Source organism: Stegodyphus dumicola, chromosome 4, assembly GCF_044657685.1.
Source record: "Stegodyphus dumicola isolate Sdum_Otavi_A_Nest chromosome 4, ASM4465768v1".
NCBI lineage: Eukaryota > Metazoa > Arthropoda > Arachnida > Araneae > Eresidae > Stegodyphus > Stegodyphus dumicola.
The window spans coordinates 125,780,981-125,803,703 of NC_140771.1; the positions used below are offsets into that span (position 1 = coordinate 125,780,981).

At 31.6% G+C, this 22,723-nt stretch overlaps 1 protein-coding gene and 1 long non-coding RNA gene across 3 annotated transcripts in view; one reads left to right on the forward strand and one right to left on the reverse strand.

The window, feature by feature from the left end:
- Positions 1–22,723, forward strand: part of LOC118183727 (uncharacterized) — an 83,359-nt gene that overhangs the window by 47,971 nt on the left and 12,665 nt on the right. The gene's annotated exons all lie outside the window — the stretch shown is intronic.
- Positions 6,135–15,533, reverse strand: LOC118201284 (uncharacterized). Its single transcript, XM_035373354.2, has 2 exons — positions 15,378–15,533; positions 6,135–6,809 (listed from the first exon to the last, which is right to left on the reverse strand). Exons 1-2 carry the CDS (start codon positions 15,387–15,389, stop codon positions 6,447–6,449), a joined length of 375 nt encoding a protein of 124 aa, XP_035229245.1. The 5' UTR covers positions 15,390–15,533; the 3' UTR covers positions 6,135–6,446.

The window sequence follows — 22,723 nt, forward strand, 5'->3', positions numbered from 1 at the left end:
GCGCCATCCGTGTAAGTGAGAAATTCGTCCGTGAAAACCACGAATTAGCGATTAGAAAATGTGAGATCGCAAATCACTCGCACAAGTGCGTACAATCTGGAAATCGTTTTCTTACAGATCGCTAATTTGTAATTTTTGAAGCCTGAATTCGGCCCTAAAACATGAAGATACTGATTCAGAACGCTTTTAATCGATTTGGGCCAAAGAGATACCTCATGTTATCTATCTAGTTCCATTGCATTCTCCTATTGCATTCGATTGCATAGCAGTCATTCTACACCGTTTAGTGTTGAATGACATTTAGTTTTATAACTGAACCATTTTTCTCTGAAGAGCAGTCGACAGCTGGACCACTGTGATTGCAGCTCACTTAGAGTCAATAATAAAATGTTTCGTGATACATGAACTGCATTAACGTGGCATTTTAGATACTACTATTTTTATGCAGGGCTGGGCCCCACCTCACGTGTGTCGCACAGTTACTTAGGCAACATTTCACAAATGAACGTCTTTATAGGCCGACAATCCCCTCTTCCCACCAGATCTCAATCTCTGTGACTTTTGGCTATGGGGTTATCTCAAAAGCACTGTTTATGGTGATAATCTAAACAATTTGGCAGAAATGAAAAATGTGATACACTGATATGTCCGTAACATTCCTCCTGATATGCTAAGAGCTGCTGTTGAGAATGCAGTAACAGGATTTAACTTCCTTTCGCAAAATGCTGGACGCTACATTGAACATACTTTGTAACACGTTTCGAAAACTATTAAACACATTTTAAACACATGTTTTCAAGTCTTATTTCATTTAACAATATTGTATACAGCGCTATTTTTTTCCTGGTGGTGAGTTTTTAACTCTTTTTTTTTTTTTTTTCTCGCGAAAAATAAATTCCCATAACCTCCTTTACACGATTCCCAAGTTTGATAACATTTGGTCAGGTAGGTTTCCTTTTATGACCATTTCAAATTGGAAATTTAATTATAACGACTATGTAAATTAAACTTTAAAAGTCTGACAGTTTGGTTCAAATCCCAGCTTTAAAAATATATATATAAATATAATCTTTTATATTAATCCTCGTAGAAAGAATGTTTTAAGAAGCTAATTTTTCTCTCGCGTTAGAGATTGTATAAAAAAACATGATCTTTATTATGATTTAGATTGTTTCAGCCGATATAAGAATCATGTCACTCGGTGGTACAGAATAAACCCTGCTGGACTGTTTTATTTCTTTGTCATTTAGCAAAAATATTTTAATTAAAATATTTATCCTTTGTACTTCGCTTTAAACTTTATTTATAGTTAAAATGACTAAAAAATGAAAAGCTGTCTTCAGCTGAAACGCAATTCATGTAATTGATATTTTAAAAAATTGACAAGAATGCAAAATTTATCGAAGTCTAGCAATCGAAAAATCCTTATTTTCTTGTGTGAGCTCTGAAAATAACTGTAGAAGGAAAGCAGAAAATTAGGGAGAAAAGTAAGCAAAAATTTGCAGGGAAATTTGGCTGTCAGACATACCAAGATGTTTCAAAAAGTTGGACGCTTTTGAATATACTTTCAGGATACTTCAAAGAATTTAGGTGTTCAAAGAGAAAACACTTGGACGTGTACACCAGCAAATACCAATACCATCAATTGAGCTTGTGTTAACAGAAATGACAAAAACGATATCATTGCAGTGAAGAGCGACTGGTTTTAGACTATATGGTTGTATAAATTTAAATTACGTTATAGAACATCATATCGTATCATAAATGGAGAATCCCATGATATTATCAGTCGAATTATTTGAAGATTCAGGAGTTTATCTAGTGATGTATGTGGATATCACCTAAAGATGTGTTTTTTCGTCCTGATGAAACAGCGGACGAACGGTAAAGTCGCTGAACACTGGTAGTTCGGTCCGAGGTTGAAATCCTGCGATCGGGCTGGCTGCATGGGCGTTTTCGTGGTTTTCCCCATGTGTACCATGTATGCGAGCCAGTTTCCCTTAGAAAGTCCTCCGCGAAGGCATCCTCCCCTTAGCCAGATAGCCCTAGTTTGTTTGGTCATAATTAAATAAACCAAAACCTCTTGATGAAACCAGTCTTTCGTTTCATCTCATACCTTCAAAATGTTTAGCCTCTAAAGACCAAATACTGGTGAAATCTCTGACTAAATACTGATGAAATGGATTGAATTGGATTATTAAGTTACTGCAAAGCAGGGCTATCTGCCTAAAAGGAAGGATGCCTTCGTGAAGAATTTTCTAAGGTAAACTAGTTGGTATACACGGTACACATGAGAAAATCCACGAAACCGCCTATGCAACCAGCCCGTTTGCAGGCATTCGAACCCTGTAATGGTGTTCAGCGACTAGGCTCGACCGCTCGGCCGTTTGTGGGCCTTTATGAAATGGAAGGCGATAACTTTTTTTAAAATGACCAGTGTTCAGCGACTTTACCGCTCGGCCGTTTGTGGGCCTTTATGAAACAGAAGGCGATTACTTTATTTAAAATGATTGTCAGAAATACCAAGATATTTCGAAAAGTTGAATGCTTTTTAATATACTTGCAGAATGCCTAAAGAAAAAGCGCAAGAATAAAGTAGAATGCCTGAAGAAAAAGAGAAGAAAAAATACATTTTTGCGTAAAATTTAGTATTTGTATTTTTTTTAAATTTAAAACCTTTTAATCTTATGATATTTGATTCTTGCGATTTCAAAAATAAAATATTTGACTAAAATATGAATAACATTTTAAGAAACCAAATGTAGGATAAAATTGTGTAAAGCAATGGGTACAATGATAAAACTGATTAAAGCAGTGTATGCAAGTCATCCTAAGTTAAAATTTCGGTTATACATATCTCTTATTTATATATATATATATTTTCTGAACGGAACTTTGAAAGGCGTGTTAACTGTGCCTTACTGTATTTTCTCTTTTAATATATGCAGTTTTCAAACGCATCGTAGTCTGGGTTCCAAAGTATTCTTCCGAAAGAAACGAATATCAAATAATTTAAATCAAATTCTGAAAAATTTATATTAATAAATATATTTAAAATGCTCAGTTCGAAGGAATAAATAGAAAATTTTAAAACAATTATCTGAAGAGACTATGCAACACAAACAATTAAAATAAAAGTATAAAAATTTTAAAATTACCTAAAATAATAACTATGACAAAAATATATATAAAGAAAACAATTTGAAAAAAAAACCGCTGCACCTTTATTTACGCAGTTTGAATAGGTAAATAGAAATTTTTAAAACAGTTATTCGAAAAAAAAAACATGCAACTTAAACAATTAAAATGAAATTCGAAAAAGAGAAATTTACTTAAAATAATAACAGTTATAATTAAAAATATAATATAAAGAATATTATTTAGAAAAAATGAACGATTGTGACTTTTTTCCTCTCACGGAAAAGGAAACTAGGTTGCCATATATTAAGAAGTTTGCCAAGTGAACTATTCTTGGCGCAAACTGAAAAAAGTGCCAACATAAATTTGTGAATTTCTCCGTAAATTCCGCTCCAGATTTTACAAAATTTTATATTTAGGCGTAATTTGAGTTGTAGAATCGAACTATGTAAACAAATTGGTATGTTATTTCAGAAAAAGTCCGATTTTGTGTCAACATACCTATGTTAGAATAGTGCTATATATAAATGTAATATATATCCTAAGTCGCGCTTTCGAGACATGAAGAACGCAATTTGAATTTTGTGAATCGGCCCAATCGCAATTTGAATTTGTGAACGGGAGATATAGAACTGTCCTTTTTTTTTTTTTTTTTTTTTTTTTTTTTTTTTTTTTGAGCAGTGTATGTAGCATGATATAACACAAAACAAATAAACCGTGCAATAGTTCAAGAGACACGTCTGTGATCGAGCATAAACTCAAGAAGATTTCAGACAGAGGTCTCAAGATCGAGCACTGAAGGCTCTAACAGGATAGGTATTATCTTATTCTAACTGCCATACAGCTTTCACAATATAATTTCACACTACAAATGAAGCGATTGAATGACTGCCTGTGGAAGTTGGTCCCACATGTGCAGCAACGCTGTTTTCACATCCTGTATGTTCTGATACAGGAAAGGCCAGCTGCAGTGCCCATGAGTCTCAGATATGTTATACCGACCTTAGGTTTTGAGACTTGGCTAGTGAATGTATCCAGTTAATATCATCCTTTTCCGAGAAAATTATCACAAAATTAGCCCGATGATAAAACTGAAATAAAATCCATAATCTATAAAACTGAAAAGAAAACTAGCTGCAGGTCTAAAAAGGCCAGAATAGGTTTCAAATATCTCTACTGCAATCTCGCAGCAATTTCAGGGCCTCTATTGAAAGACTAAAGGTCTGCGCTCCCTTCCAACATGGTGCCTGTATAGACCATCGAACTTCTGCTACTATATTTCTCCCTATTGATAACACTGGTGGAAAGGTAACAGGTCTCAGGCTCTCTCCAGTTGGACACTGATGGAAAGGTAACAGGTCTCAGGCTCTCTCCAGTTGAGAGTATGTTGCGAATCAGTAGTTAGACTGAATAGGGACTCATCTGTGAAAGACACGCGCCCTACTAGTGCTTGGTCTAAAGATGGCATTTTCTGCAGCTTTTAAAATGCAAGCAGAAATAAACAAGACTCGAGTCTTCTTGCAAACTGGTGAGATCATCCTAAGTTCATTTTTTAGGGTATTTTTAAATTCATTTTCAGAAACGAAAACATTTCTTCATACAGTGCTGATCTCTTGGATAACTTTCTGGAAAGTGAGATATTAACTGATTAATTGGTCAACTAGATTTTTAGATCTAAAGTTTATAGAACACGTCTTACTCACACTCTTGGGAAAGCAGCTGCGATTCGTTTCACCCCTTCTGTAACGCTCCAGGATTAGAAAACAGCGCTGCTACAGGAAATTAAGCAACTGAAACAGATTCAAAACCTGCCTTATTTTTGAAATCTTGTTGTGCACTGACTGCTATAAAAAGCCATTTTGCCTATTAGCCTTGTTTTTTGTTTGATCTTGCTATCTCTGGTTTAGACCCTTCAATGAAAATGAGGTTCACTCTACATCATGCGAATATATCATGATTGTTTCAGTGCATTTTTTTTTTGTATGTAGACGGTATTCCTGCGTTCTCAAGCGCAATAGTGCTTAGATATACAGATATGTCATCTATTAGCTACATGGAGATATTTTTTTCTAAACAGCTTGGTTGCTGATGTGATCATGGTACATTTTTTCTTGAGCCCTCAAAATAAATTCTCTATGATTTGCATATGTAATTTCAAATTCAGATAATCTGGGTTTCAAGAAGGACAGCGTTCCCTAGCCCCCTTTAATTATTCTCTTCCCAAATATTTTATGGGTCTTTTATTCTCTTCCCGTATATCTTATGGGTTTTTATGTAAGATTACATACATTCAGAAAGTTATTGAAATGCTTAGAACAACTAGGAAAGGCTTTCAGCTGTAATCCGATATATATTCCTATATATTATAAAGAGGCAAATAGTGACAGCTGATAACTCAGATTTAAAACACAAAAAGTATCGAAAACACAGTTTTTCAGACGATGAATTCCATTTAAAAATAAAATGCCAGATTTTGTTTCATTTCCAGTTTATTTTAAATGGGATTTTAAGGAAATGAAGTCTACATACAAATTATATATGAAGATACTTAAAATATACCATTAACTATTTACAAGTATTCCCTATATCAGATAGTGAAAGAAATGTTAAAAACTACCATTTGTTCTGGAAATAACCCATTAAGAAAAATATATTCTTAATCCTCATTCGTTTCAATATTCTGCCTTATTGAAATTTTGTAAAAAAAAATTTATTTTTAAAAGTATGATTAATCTGATAAAGATGTTTTCATTATCTTTATGTATTACTTATTAATGGTATGAAAATATCACAATATTATATATTGTATTAACAAAACGCTAAAGTTTTCAGTGTTATGAAAAATAGAAAAAATATTAGAAATTAGTTAAAAAATAATCTTAATATAATTTAATGCAAATCCCAAATTTCTTGGGTTATTTCATATATTTTTATTGCATTACATAAAAGTTATAATTAGAACACGACTGTAATTAAGTATAAAGATAAATACACGGTTATCATTAAATAAAGTAATTTATTCAGAAATCGTGTTTCATAACTTCAGTTACAAGCAGTCCATAATATTATTTCTTTGAAATGTGGTATCATAATGTCAGACAAAAGAAACATGAGCAGATTTAAACAAATACAGTCAAATTTGCAACTTAGAGTATCGTAAAGTATCACTCCAGTTAATGCAATACTTAAATAATATGCACAATATAAATAACGTGGAATGAACAGCATTGGGACTTTCTGTTATAACAGTTTGAAGATAAGCTTTAAAGAAAAACAAAACACCTAAGCAGTTTATATTGAATTTCAAATTAAACTACTTTGCCATATCCGCCACGATTATATCCACCACCTATTCCTCTTCCACCTCCTATTCCACCGCCGTATCCGCCACCGTATCCGCCACCTAGTCCTTTTCCGCCTCCGAGTCCGCCGCCAATTCCACCACCGCGGTTGTATCCACCACCATATCCACCGCCAAGTCCTCCTCCACCAAGTCCACCTCCACCAAGTCCACCTCCACCAAGTTTACCACCGCCTATTCCACCACCACGGACTCCACCAACACCTAATCCACCTCCTCCATACCTACCACCACCGCCATAACCGCCTCTGCCGTAGCCAACATCTGCATGAACGATGGCGACTAACACAGTCAAGGCAAGTAATGGCACCTAAAAATAAAAAAAAATAAAAGAAATTATTTCAACAGGTGTTGCATTGGAGAATGGTCATGTGTATAATTTACATATTACATGCATTTCAGTTTAAAATGCTCTGGAACATGTAAAAGGCATTTTTGTAAAATTTGAAAAAATAAAATGTGGGCTTCTTTATGAAAACTATAAAATAATCATGTTTAAAAAACATTACATATTTATCCTTTGCATTTACTCATAATTTCAGAAATGGTTTATATTTCCAAAAATAACTTGAGCGATTGCATACTTTTAACAGAAAATGAATACGCGGGAAATTAAAAGAGGATTCTGAATATTATAATACCTAAAGGGAAAGTGATTTGAATTTTAAAAAAATGGTATCAAATTTTAATAATAAAATATAAAAATTTAAAGGGGGCATGGTTCCTTATACAGTTTTTTATACCCCAATTATTTTTAATATACTTTATTGATAAAATCAATGGAAAAAACTCAAATTGCAGGATGAATTATTGCTTGAAGTTTTAATGATTACCTTTCTATTCTTAACTGTACTTATTCATATGGTATTCATTATTGTGCTCTAAATGCAATATGTTTTAAAGCATTAATTTATCAGGAATCTGAGGAAATGAAATTCATATATTTTAAACAAAATCTAAAATTAATTGTTCTGTAAAATTTAGTTAAATTATTTTTCACAATTCAAAGCTCGTTTAAAAGAACTGAAAATTTATGCTTTTAAATTGTGAAATAAAGAGCATATTTAAAACCTGATTAACACATTATGCAGTTTTAAATTTTATGGTTTGAGGTAATTTCTCAAGTTAACAGAAACATTTATTCTTACAAACCTAATTTTCAAATTTTTAAAACATTTAAGAAATTTAGCATAACATAAAACTAATATTTTCTTCATTTATTAAGGTTTTAAACAATAAAATAAGAATAAATCGAGTAAAAAATTGGTACTTTTTTATTATAATACTTAGTAGGTGTTTCATAAGAAATTATTTGAGCAGCCTAGTGTTAAAGACAGAAACGAGAATCTATACAAAAGTAAGTGTCAAAATGATAAAAAATAGCTTTATAATATAACCAAAAAAGCCATAAAATTTTAACGTGAATAAAAAAATTAAGATAAATAGGCCTGCAATATTTTTAATACTTTCCACAATATTCTCGTGATAATGGATTGAAATATATATTTTGAGCATGATAAATTAAAAATAACATGCAATAAATTTCTTTTCCTTAAAGAGTATAGTTCAGATTCGAAGAAAAATACGCTAGTGTAAAATTTCACTGAAGACAAGGAAATAATCGGCATAGATTTTCAATAAAATCTTTATTGATTTCGACAGACACAAGTTTTCAGACAGAAAAAAAAAATTGCCAGTTGCAGCTTTAAAATATGGTGTATCAAGATATTAAGAAATAGAAGAATAAGATAGAAGAATAGAAGATTAAGAAGAAATAGAAGAATAAGAAAGAAGAATAGAAGATTAAGAAGAAATAGAAGAATAAGAAAAAAGAACAGAAGATTTAAAAGAAATAGAAGAAGAATAAATGAAGAACTTAAGAAAAAGGAGAAAATTACTGGAGAATATAAACCTGTAACTTCAAAATTTTCATTTACATCAGCGTTAATTTGTTTATTTTATACATCAGATTTATATGGCAATTAAATTTTAACATGTTCATACAAATTTCCTTGCCATCTCACGAATAATTAGAGCAGCAAATATGTTAAGCTTCTACAGTAAGTAAGTGTTTTCTGAAGTAGTTTTCTTTAAACAAATGTTTGGAACCTAATTTTACATTTAAACTGTCCATCATGATCAACTTCTAATTAAAAAATATATTTAAGCTACTTTTGATATTTCTGTTATAATGTTTCGTTACTGTCTAATTTTGATTTCACAGTACTTTTAGAGAAGTTTTTACTTTTCATCAGCTAACAATACGCTTTTAAACATTTACAAATTTTACAAACTGCTCTATTTTATGGCCTTTCGGGAAAGATCACTGAAATGTCCATGCTTTCGATAACCAAAAACCGCGACAGAACTTTATTTGGATGCAGTTAAGATGTTATTTGAAAAAACATTATAAAGAAGGAACATCTTCGCAGTGAGTAAATTTGTGTTAGATTATTAAAACCAGGAATTTTCCTACGGTCGATCTGATACGACAGTCCAATCTCAAGCCCGACCTGATCTCCATTATGCTCCTTGCGACTGTCTAATTAATATTCCCCAATAGTTTTAAATATATAAAAAGCTTTTGAATCGCTCTGTATATCAATACAATGTATAAATATATCATTAGATATTATAACTTTACAGTAACAAAATACTTTATCTTATATCACAGTACATTTTCATACTTCATTATTACCTTTAAAAAGATAAAAGGTTTTACACAATTCAAAATTTAGCCTTAGCCATAATTCTAAACTAGTCTTCATCCTCGTACCGGTTTTCTGAATAATATAAATGAGCTTTTTATTTGCAATAAAAGAAATATTTTTTGTCAACGAATCCATCTTGCTATTATTAATGATTCGATAACCGTAATCCTCGCCAACACACACCTAATAAGAATAATGGATCAATAATATGTAGTTTGTTATTGTGGATCATTTGTGCCTGGCATTTCCTTACATGTTTGCCATGAAACCTGTCTGATATAATTTTGTTTCTTACAATGGAGCTGAAAGAGGAAGAAGCCTATTAGGGTTTCGTCAAAAGCAAAAATAAATCTGTAACAATTCTCATTATCGAGAAAGTCACTTCAAGGCAATCGATTAAAGACTTATTTTACAAACAGAGATGTAGATTCTATTATCCTGTGTTATATTTAGTGCATTATATTGAGCGTTGTTTTGTGTTATGCTGAAACAATAAAGAATGAAAAGTTAGAAACAGCTCTTATAGAGTTCTTAGAGTTCGAAAGGTATATTTCCGCTCTTGCAGCCACATGTATACATTCCAAGGCCTCTCTCAATTACGTTAAAAGCCTAATAAACCTAAATGATATATTCAAACCGGTATTAGAACACATAAATATATGAAAGCTTTATTCATTAATATGTGTACGAACATTGAATGAAGAATAATTATTTCTGATGTGCAAGGCATTATAGATTTATAGGCAGTTTTTTCCCTTTTGCATATTTATGAAAGCAAGGTTTATCAAATTTTACTACATTTTTATGGTAGCGACACAAAATTTAAAACCATCACTAAGCCTTTAATTTAGAATATCACGAATAAAAATTCTGTAGTTGCGCTGGATTTCCAAGGATTATTAGTAATAATAAATTATCTTGATTTTCTGTGAAGTTCAGGAAGCAACAATGAAATATTGCGCACTGTATTTCTGCTCATAGGTGGAAGAATCCTTTATATTAGGGTGGAAGATTAACGTTTAAACTCACCGTCTTGAACTGAACACTGAGAAAACTGAAATTGAGCATGCTGATAAAAGAATCTAGCTGATTTTATATTTTAAAAGTGGCTTATAGAATAATGGAAGCTATAAAATTACTTTATTACTAAATGGGAAAATTTAAATATTTTCAAGATCTAATGAAATGTTACTATTAACCAAGAAATGGTAAACTTGAAGCAAAGACTACATTTCTCTAAGCATAAAAGTTCATCATAAAGGCAATTATATTTTGCATGACTTTATATCATAAAATAGTTCGATTTACTGTATATGCACTTTAAATTCAGTTTACAATGTTTTCAATGTAGGCTTCAAATTCGATTTAAATTTAATGGTGATCAAAGTAATTATGCAAATTTTAATCATTTAATTAATGGTCAAATGAAACATTCAGTCATTGAAGAAACTATTGGTAATAAAATAAATTTGCTGCAAATAAATTTGCGCACATATATCATGCAAGTTTTAATAACCACTCTATATTATGCCTTTGTTGTTGTATTGTTGTTGTCGTGTCTATGTTATATGGAAGAATGGTTGCCAGAACCTACTCCAAAGAGAGGTTGGACTTCTATTTTGTACTTCAATTTTGAGACAGAACACCCTGGGGGGTGGTCCAGGTCTCTCACCTCGCTCGCCTTCCATCGAAACACCGCCGCATATTTAGAGTGCTTCAATACCGCACAGGTAATATATATTTACAAACATCCATGTCTTCTCTGGGATTCGAACCCATGCCCTTCGGTACCACAGTAGGCTCCCTAACCGCTATACCGTCTGGGCTACCATATTATGCCGTTTTCGAAATTAATTAAAATTATTTTGCTTAAAATACTAATAAACTAGAAACGTAATTATAAGCATGAAATATAACAAAGAAACTAATTATATGTTACAAAAACAGTTACACATTCATGATAATAAAGTCACTCTATATGCAAGTGAAAAATGTTAATATTAAGCATTTTTTTGACTGAAACCGAAAACTAATTTCTTTGTCCAAGTAAAAAAAAAAAAAAAAAAAAAAAAAAGATGGTACCTTTTTACTTTCTTGTACGAAGTAAAAAGGAAGTATTGTAATCACGAAAAGTTTCAGGCAGCATATTTCAACGAAAATATCCATTTTGACCGCTTTCGAATGCAATTTAACGATGTTTTTGAGGGACATCTGTACGTAAGGACAGAAGAAGAGGCTCCTTTCCTCCAAAAAAATTATAAAACTGCTTTAAAATGAATTCTGAAGAGCATTTTTCGTGGCGTCTGTACGAACGTATGTACGTACGTGCGAACGTATCTCGCATAACTCAAAAACGAGTAGCCTCAGAACGTTGAAATTTTGTATATAGGACTAATATAACATGTAGACGTGCACCTCATATTTTGGTTGCAATCGGCCCGCACCAAACGTATATATATATATATATATATATATATACATACCCAATCTGTTACCCGACTCAGTGATCTCAGTTTCTTTACTCTTAAATGTTTATAAATTGTAAATTTTTGCTTCAAAAATGATTGAATTATGTTGTTTTTATCTTCCGATTAAGGTTTTTATGCCTTTAGTAAATCTGTATGCAATATTTTTAGAATTATCAACAATTTTAAGGTTGTTTAAGTGCCGTTAAGCCTTTTTTTTATGGCGGCCATTGATTGTTTACATTTAAAACAGCAGAGTAGTGGATTTGTTGCCAATCTAGAGAAAGGTAGCTTCGCAACAACAAAGATAACGCTTTCATTTATTATTGTGAATTAAATCATGCTTAATTCTTTCTGGAATTTTTTTGAGGAAATAAGTGTTTAATATTTACTTCGTAATTTTTGATACAGATATTTTGGGTTTTTATGTATTTTTTGCCTTGTCGCGAATTGAATGAGAAATACTCAATCGTCTGTGAAAAACTTTTCTTTTCTGTTTTGTTTGCTTAATGCATTTATTCTATTGTGGTTTATGCGCTGTCGGCGAAGAAGATTTAATTCAATCCAATATGTTTAAACGAAATGCAAGAAAAAAGGGGTATAATGGAATATTCCGTACAAGGAAGTTATGTGGTGTGCACATCAGATTTTTTCCATAAGTATTTGCGAAGAATGTATTTTATTTTACTATTAAAAATTCTACTTAACTTTTAAGTAAAAAATTTGCATTAATTCATTTAGAAATTCCTTATTTTTCCACTTAAGATACATTGTTTAAAAGCTTTTTTTAAACATTTAACAAAATTAAGGAAACCTAAATAAAATCGGGAAAGAGAAACTTTTCAGCATTAATATAATTTATAAAAGACATATTTAATTCAGTTACGCTATTGTCAGTTGTTTATGGGTATAAAGTTGGTCGTTTAAGTAGCAGTAATGAAATATTTAATTACACGTACGTCTAAATATGTTTTATGTGTATATAACATATACGTATGAAATATTTATATGATAAATATATTTAGCAGCTTAACTCCTTGTCCATTTGTGTAATTTTGTCTTCGTATTTTTATATTGCGATCCAGTTTTTCGGCTTGGATATTTCCATATAATTCTTAGCCAATTTTAATTATCTATTTTCGATAAATTTTGTTTTACTTTACTTTATATTTGGAAATAACTTAAAATAACATCATATATTATATTACGTTCTACAAAAGTCTAGAAAGCTATTACACACAAACTGATTAAACATAATGTAAATGCTTTTATTTTAACTATTGTATAAGAAATAAGACTTATTGTCTTTCTGTAAAGCACAATATTAAAAAAAAAACGCTCTTCACTAAGAAATTGTCACTTACCTAAAGACACAATTTAACAGTGAATTTAATTTAAATATTATTTTGGTGAAAATAACTTTTATTGCATGATAAACGAATTAAAACAATTAATTTAACTGACTCGCTGTTTCTCTTTCTTAACTTCGAAAAATACTCTATTTCAGAGGGATGCTTAAATGAAGCAGATGCTTAAAAGTTAATGAAGCAAACTTTAAGGTAATAAAGAAACAATCCGAAATGAATACACTTCATCATAGATTACATAGTCTTACGTTAAGGCGGTTAAGCGCTGGAGAAAGATGTGCATTTTGCTACAAATGCCATCTTTCATAAAGCAAAGTCATTTAATGATGTCTGCATTTTCATTCATATGTCAACTTCAACTTACTAATGAAGGCTCATTGCGCACGAATCTGGCGAGTTCGGCGCGAATATGCAATGAGTCTCCGTCAAAAGAAAAATAATTGAAGAAAAATATATGACATAAATAAGGGTACAGTTGAGAATGCTTCTAAACAATTGACGACAAAAAGTGCTAATCAAGTTACCAAAATTTACATGGATAATTTAAAAGAATTTTAGTACCACTGTAAATCAAAATCATCAGATATAAAAGTCTTCATTAGACATGCATACTATAACTAAAGAGCAAATACAAAATGCAAAATACAAGTACAGAAGTAAAATGAATCTAAAAATAAATTTGTATATAGTATCCCCACAGGATGAATTCGAAATTTTCCTTTTCTAGCATGAAAACTCTTTGTGAAAAGAAGCGAAAGATTCAAAAACGCAGTGCACATTGTGGGGAAATAAAATGTGCTTTTCAGCGCCTTATCGCTTAATATGCCGCCATGTAGTTTATGGCAAAAAGTGTTTGTGACGATATGTTATGTCCCCTTTTAAAGGTTGTTTCATTAGCTTTGATATCTTCTTTTATATTCAGTTCATGGATATGAAAGTATAATTCTTATGTAAACAGAAAGCTAAATAATGCTCTTGAAAGCTAAACATTCCAATTTACCACTGAGTGATTTTTTTTTTCCATTTTCTTGCAATTGAAATTTGCTGAAATAATTTCAGCTAAACTTTAGCCATCGTTCTAAGTCCCTATTCAATTTTAAGAGAATATGTGTCATTTAGTAACTTAATCTGAAAATTGACTTAGAAGAAAAGAAACTTTAAAAAGATAGCTGATCGTTAAGAAAAAAAAAAAGAGATAGCTGATCATTTTAAAAAGCCGTTAGCTAATTTATAAAGAGTTTTCTTAATTGTTCATAATATAATTAGAGTTGGGAAGAAACATGATTTTAAACTAATTCCATATTTTCAGAAATTTTCAACTTCCTGAAGACGTAGATGCGTATGACTTATCATGATTTCGAAAACTGTGATTAAAAATAAAGTAATTACATAAAAATACTATTTTTACTCATAGAGAGAGAGAAAAAGAGAAATTTATGTTAATTCCTGTAAATAAATAGAATTATAAATATTTAAACAACATATTAATATGATTGTTTTATGATAAATCTAATGAAAGTCAAATGCACTTTTAATACTTTAAATTTAATATAATTTTAATGATAATGTCTTAGTTGCGGAACTTGATGTAATAGATTTTAAGACATTTGAAGGCTAACCGTAAATACTATTTAATATCATTTTGTGCAGAAAATAAAAGTCTAACAAACTGACAAAAGCGGGTGAGCTCAGTTATCTATGGTATCGTTTTTCGATGTTCAGTGTATGAAAAAAAAAAACAGTGGTAGCTTGATATACGTCTGCTTTTGAAATAAATCCAGCTTGACATACGTCCTGTTTAGATGCGAAACTTTTGCTTACCGTACGGTACTTGCTTCGAGTTTGATTCGAAGTTGGTAAATTAGTATTTTGCGAGTTAAGTCGTTTTCTTCTTTTCAGATGTTACAATTTACTATTAACATCAGTACGCCTCTTACTAACATTTAGTAAACAACCTGCATTGTAACTCTTAATTTGTAAGAGATTTTGGGTTTTTTCGAATAAACATTTTATAAAATTAACATTGAGTTTTCAGAAAATTAATAAGAAGATAATGTTTACTTTCACCAAGGAGCTGAACAAAGAGATTCTTGGAAAGTATAAAGAAATAGCTTGCGTATCCGAACTATCGAATTTAATTATGCATGAACAATCATTGCAATCGCTACAGTATAATTATGCTATTGCGAGATATCAGTTCCAAGGCTAACTGATAAACTTTCAGAATAGTTCTATTTAGTGTAATCTTTATACAGAAATGAATTAAACCGAAATGCCTATAGAAAAATAAAAACATGAAAATGGTACAGAAATAAAAATATGAAATCATACTTACAAAGACCTTCATTTTGTTTCTATCACCAGAATTCTGATCGTCTGCGGAATAAGGCAAGTGGGAAACAAAGATAATACTTTTAATCGCTAATTTTATACTGTTAGTTTTATCTTATCTTGATTATATCTCCTGTTCGAGAAATTCTCTAGGAAGGATGTTACTACTATTTTTTTCCCTTCTTATAAGCACTAAATGCGAAAACGTTTCTAAGAGCAGGAAACTGAAGCTGGAAGTGGAAATATTTGACGGAAATACTATTTTCAGATTTTCACGGCTACATATTCATCTCCAGTGCTTTTCTAATTTTTCTTCATTAAATGTGTCACTTCTGTTTTAGGTTTTTGTTGTTCCATTTTGTTGTTTTGATTATACCATTACGTAAAACATTAAAACTTCTTTCGTATGCTTCTCATCGGATAAAACTCTTTCTACATTATTATTATTCACAGTAATTTCTTTTGCCATCCATGTTATCGACGTCTATTCAAATAAAAAACGAGTATAAATGTAAAAAAACTGTTTATACTCTAGTATCCAATACAATGTTTTTGTCTTTGTAAAATACCCCGGAGTGTCGACTGGGAGCAATCACGGCGTTTTGGCTAGGTCAATACCTAAACAGACTCGACTCGTCTTCTGGGGGAAAATTTACAGTCTGCACAATAACTAGAACCATTGTCTTTGCCAGGGGTGGCAAAACGTCACTACGACAGGAGCCGCATGATGGATTTCAAGAACCTTCGAAAGCCGCAAATCCATACTTATATTAAAAATAATGAATATTTAAAGTAAATTATTGAGATTTTCTCATTTTTATGCAATTAATATGCCTACAGAAAAATGTGAAACTTTATTTCTCCTGCTCAGAAACTAAACATTACGATCCAACAAATTATAAATCTGAAACTACTGTACGATGTATTTGAGCATTCGTCTTTCAGGTAAAAAAACAAGCATTTTTCTTTTGGTTTCCTTTATTCCTCTTCGTCCGTAATTGTTCTTTGGTTTTAGTAGAAGTGAACTGAGTTCGAAAGAATACGTATTGGTTTTTAGAAATACATACCGTAAAAGGTTTTTCATTTGAATGAATAAATCACTCATTTTTTCTCCTCCTAAATTGAGTAATTTTTCTCCTACATAATAAATTTTAACTCCTACATGTAGTTTTAAAAAACATAAGTGTTCAAGGACAGCGCACAAAGCAGAGGCACTGTTATTCGAGAAATAAGAACTATTTTAGAGTAAGCTATTAAGGTTTGTATGAAAATAATAATTTTAATTTCTCACATAATTAACATGAGGGCTAACATACTAAGATCATATCTAACTTAAATAATTGAATTAATTCGTTAGATGCAAAAAGGTACAGTTTTCGAAGGTTCAACCCAATTTGTTTAAGTCTGCGACTTTCGAATCTTCATAGTTCTCAGATTCTCAGAATGAGTTTAAATTATAATTCTCGATCAAATCTTTAGAATTCAAACCTAAAAAATCCTTAAACATTTGAAATAAAAACCTCTTTGGACTGACTACTCTTACTGACGCCCAGTATAGACGAGTTCACTAAAAATGAAGATGACTGCAATTTTATTGCATTGGAATCATCATTTTTATTCATGACGGCCCCAAATACTGCACTGTTTCAGTATGAATTTCCAACGAAATTTGTTAGAAGTTTTACGTCAGCAGGATGCTGCGCATCATTGAGAATTTTCGAAATTAATTTTGGAACTGTTTCGATAATTTTGGGCATACGTAACTTACTACTAGGATTTAGGATTTAGGAACGGGGAAGACGGGCACCACGCCTTTACCATTTGGTTAATTGGTTTACCCCCGTCTCCCCACTACGTGATCCCAGCCGTTTATTGATATTAGCAAACAGGTACATAATTTGAAATGAATACAAAATTTGCAATGATACATAATTGAAATGAATACATAATTTGAAATGAATACATAATTTGAAATGATACACAGTTTGGAAGGTAAAAAAAAGTTGAAGCATAATGTATAAAATAGCATAATTATAAACGCACAGAATTTTGAATGTAATACAAAAATTTTTAACATAATATATGACATAACTCTTTAAAATATGTGCGGATTTTTGAATATAATATGCGACGAAAAGAAATAGTAGTGATGAAGAGTAGTTTGTAGTTCCAACAAAAGTCTATAGTTCAAAGTCTATATTCACAGTTCAAATTCACAATATTCACAATTCAAAAAAAAGTCAGAATTCACAGTTCAAAGTCTATAGTCCATATTCTATAGATGTAGTACAAAATCTATAGATCAAAGTCTGCAAGTTAAATATTTTGTTTATGTAATTAATGTATATTGCTCAAATTTGCAGATTTTGCAAGTCAGTAGGATGTAGTCGGCTCAGTAGGATAAGGTTCTTACATTCAGTAAAAAATTGTACAATACAAACTGGCTAAATAGTTGGGACCCCGATGCAGGCTAACGTGACAAATTCTTACTACATTAGATAAGTTCAAAATAAATAACTAACATGATACCATCAAAGTAACATTTACAATTTCTGGTATGGTAAAGAGCTGACAGAAATAATACAGTTGAACATATAGTACAATAGAACATAGTAACATAGTGTACTGATAATGCTAGATTTGTTGACTGGATGATAATGCATGCTAATATAATATAAAAAGAAAAGCATACTACAATTATTTTCTTATAAACAAGTAGATAAATGAAAAATGCGTAAAAACAGTAGAAAATACAGTACAGTGCAAACAAACCAACATGAAATCTGTATAAATGCTTGGTTCAAAATTCGATAGGTAAACAAGAACATATACAAATGCTATATGCTATATAATATATATAATATTTACTTTTTAATTAAAAAGTTGACAGATTCATACAGCGATAGATAGTACAATGCAATTAACTAACATGATGCCAAACTAAAATTTACAGTTTCTGGTATGTTAAAGAGCTGACCTAACGTATTGTACAATAGAACTTAGTAACATAGTATGCGGATAATGCTATACTTGCTAACTGAATAATAATGCTTGCTATTATAAAAAAAAGTAACTAAATGAAAAATGCATATGAACAGTAGGAGAGTACGGAACAAATAAACAAGTCATCTGTAAAAATAGTAGGCTCAAATATGTAATAGTTAAACAAAAACATATACAAATGCAGAAAGTTGCATACAAATAAAGAAGAATTTGCGGAAAAAGCTATACCTGCTGACTGAAACTATCCATATTGTGAACAATAGCTATAGTACCGACAGAACTATATTACTGACTGAATGCGATATTTGCAGACCGACTAGAATTATTTACTGATAATGCTATACTTGCTGACTTAAGAATGAAACTAGCTAACATGAGACAAGAAACAATGATATTGAAATTGTGCACTAAATAAAAAGTAGACAGATTCTTACAACATGAGACAGATTTCAATGTAATTAGATTAACATGATGCCATCAAATAAACATTTACAATTTCTGTTATAGTACGAAGACTCACTATACATTATAATAGAACATACCAACATAATTTACTGATAATACTATACTGAATGAAGATACTTGTAAGCATGATACAATGATTAAGATAATGATTATCTTATGAACAATCAACTTAATAAGAAAAGCATACTATCGATAGAAGAGTACAGTACAAACAAACCAACGTAAGAACTATGTAAAGGCATAGCTTAAAAAATAAATAAAAATAATAATAATTAATAATAATAATAATACAAAATCGATTACGAATTTAAAAAATATATGTATATATGTATATAAATAGATAAATAAAAATAAAAATAAAAATTTCTAACAAACCTGAAAAGGTGATAGATGGAGTTCGATACACACAAACTAACGTGATGCAGTCAAACTTATATTTCATTTGTCTTTAATTATTTAACAGTCTAGCTACAAAAAGCAGATAGTACATGGTTAATATATTTCCTGAAAACCATTTAGATTAAACTTAACATAGGTCAAGCCCAATGCTGGAGACTTTCTCCATTACGCAATTTAGTTTGCGGATCAGGTGTCTTTGCTTAACTAAGAGTTTGCAAAATGCCTGACGATTTTCAGTAGGAAATCGTATGTGTAGGCCTTCTGTCAGGGGACAATTGGCTAAATAGTGCTCCGGAGAGCCGAGTTCACCACAACTGCAGACATTGGTATCACTAATGCCAAAGCGTGCGAAGAATTCAGGAAAAGGTCCATGCCCCGAAATGTAACGGGAAAGATGGGCATTGCCACAGCAGCGATCTGTCGACACATATGAAAGATGTTAGAAAGTACGTCGACCGGTGAAGCTATTGTCCCGGTGTTATAACCTACTACTAACAAATATAGCAACTTCTGTCGAGATTTATAAATATTGCTTCAGTCACGTATTCCACCTGTACACCAGTCGAACTTTCACGGATGGCTGTTGAATTTTGAGCTGGTTTACAAACGCAGCCAAATCAAAATTAATGGTGTAAAGAGAATATAACTACTGCAATGAATTTATTTCACAACTTACAGACGTAAAATGGAAGTTCAACTCTCCAAATTTCTACGGAGATGCATAATTGCTCAATGTGAAGGTTCTTTGTAGTATGGTCACAGAAGTGTACGGAACTATCGTATTATGTTAACTGCTAGACTCATAAAGACAGTCAGATAGCTTATCGTTTCGTCTTAAAGTTCTAAGTAAATTAACTCCAGTGTAATAGTTTAACATAAACCTTCTTTTTTAATTGTCAGATTAACTGTCATATAGCGCCGCCCAGACGGTAGAGTGGTTAGGGAAGCCTAACTTCAATACCGAAGGGCCTGGGTTCGAATCCCGGAGAATGCATGGTTGTAACTGTCGGTCCCTTCATAGGAGGCAATGGTAGCCCACCTATTAGATGCCTCCATAATAAAGAAACCACCACATCTCGCCTTGTATATATTAATGGACTGTGTTACACTGTAACTGTTCACAATCTGTTATTGGAGAAAAACTGTTATATAGCTTGTATATCAGAAATTACAGCTCACATAAAATTAAGATATTAATTTACGAGACAAAGAAAGCCTAGAAGCTTTGCTTCAAGCCTCAAACTTTCACTAACAGTAACAGCTAACAAACTAAAGTCGAAATACTCTACAGAGGGTGTGCTAAGAGAAGTAATAGTGAGATGTAACCTGTAGATGCCAAAAGGTTTAAAAGATTTCTGTTAATACTCTGTGCTTAGCACAGAAACTAATGTGGATATTGGTGGGAACCGACAAAACTAGAAATGAAAATAAAGTCAAAATAATTAGGTAACCAGTTACTAAACACAAAGCTCCCTGCAAGCGATAACATAGCTTAATAAATTGAACCGACTGCCTCGCTTAACCACTGCTTTACTTACTATTAAGTCTTATTGAGAAGTAGGCATAAGAACATCTTTCCTTTCAAGCATTCCCAAGGAATAAATGACAAGGTTGTGCGACGAAAAAGGGTTCAAACACATTGCGTTTTGTTAAGACACAGATATGTATCTTCAGAGAATTGCATATATGTTTCTTCTGTAACTAGCGAGTTTTCCGTAAACCAAATACCAAGTATACTTGTTCAGTCTGTCACATGAAACGTGGCATCATCACAGATCCCGAGCCTGCCCACTAAATCATACGCTTGCATATCTACGCTAAACTTCCCCTGTTTTCAGTTTTCTTTTCAAATCTGTAACACTTGAGCTATAAAATCTTGTGCAACACACGCCATAATTTCGCTTTTTTGTCTGTTAGCATGATGCATGGAGTTGCTAAGGATTCAAGGCTAAATCGCATTAATACTTTCCGTCATTCCAAATTATTGGCTCTGATTAGCTGCTGATTCGCACAAATGTCAGAATTTTTGTATTTTTTTCTCGCGCAAGCAACCTCTGTCATTAAATTGCTTCATCTGCTTTGTGATATTGAGACACTGAGATGCGATTTGAGGAAGTTCGATTAAAAATTGTTTCTAAACACGACTACCGATGGACATTTTGCGTGTTCTACCCAATAATGTTTTTTTTTTGTTGTTGTTGTTTGTTTGTTTTTGCACTAAAGCTTCCATTTTGAGTAGCATTACCTCTAATGAGCTTTCCAGTATTGTCAAATGAAAGTTAGAGTGTTAACCTTTCGTTTCATACTTTTATCTGTAAAATAAATTTATTATAATGATCACATATATGGTTTCATTTTTATACTCATCTTGAATTACCTTATACGTTCGTCAAATTATGTCGAGAAAGTGAGCTTCAAGTTTCAAGCGTTTACTTATATCAGGAAGTGGCGAGAAACATATTTCTTTTAGATTTCATATCTTTTGCAATAATGCCTTGATAAACTTTCCTTTGCGCTGCTAAGTTTTCGTGAACGATATGACAAGCATACAAGATGACCGAAGTTTAAGAACAAAAGTATTAACTAATTAAAGAACTGTATGGCAGGAACTAGAACCGAGATAACTAGTTCAGCTACACTGGACGGCAGAATAAAAAGGTTAAGTAGTTGTAGAATCACCGGGCGGCAGAGAGCCTAGCACCGGCTCCAATGTATTGTGATATTTGTGAAGAGCTAGAAACAAGAATAAGTTCGTCAAGCAACATGCAAGATAAAATCACAAGTTAAAGCGCTTTTACTTCCATCAGTATTTTGAACGAAGCTGTGTATTAGAAGAAAAGAAGTTTATATTTTGGATGCAGTGTTAGTGAAACGAAGATCTGATGATAAAGATGAAAGACTTCTACTGCGAATAACTTATAAAACCTGAATTAAGCGATTTGACTAGAATTAAAATCGTTGTTAATCCATTGGAATTCATTCTCTACGCGATCCCCAAATCTACAAATGTTACGTCTTTGTGTTATATCTTTGTTACGTAAATGATGATCTTTACTTAAGTTTATCAAGGCATTATTGCGAAAGATGTGAAATCGAAAAAAAATATGTTTCACGTGCAAAACTGCAGCATTTAGTATAAGAGAATGTAAAACAAAATATGAAACACATTGCATGAAACGACCTAAACTGCTTAAGGATGAACTTCAAAAGATATCTGTAAAAGGACTAACTATAAAATTCCCAAATTTCAAATTCTTGCCCAAGTTAAAACAACCCTCCCTCACGTGAACAGTGATTTTCCTCCATAAAACGTTTTCAAATAGTTACCAAGCTATTCAAAGACTGAATAAAGCTAATATCTTGACAGGGATAATAAATCTTCCAAGACAATGGATCAAGACTGTCATTGTGAAGCAAGAGGTTTGCATAGAAAAAATGTAAGGAAGGACTGCCTAAAATAAAATTAACCTGAGGAAGACATTT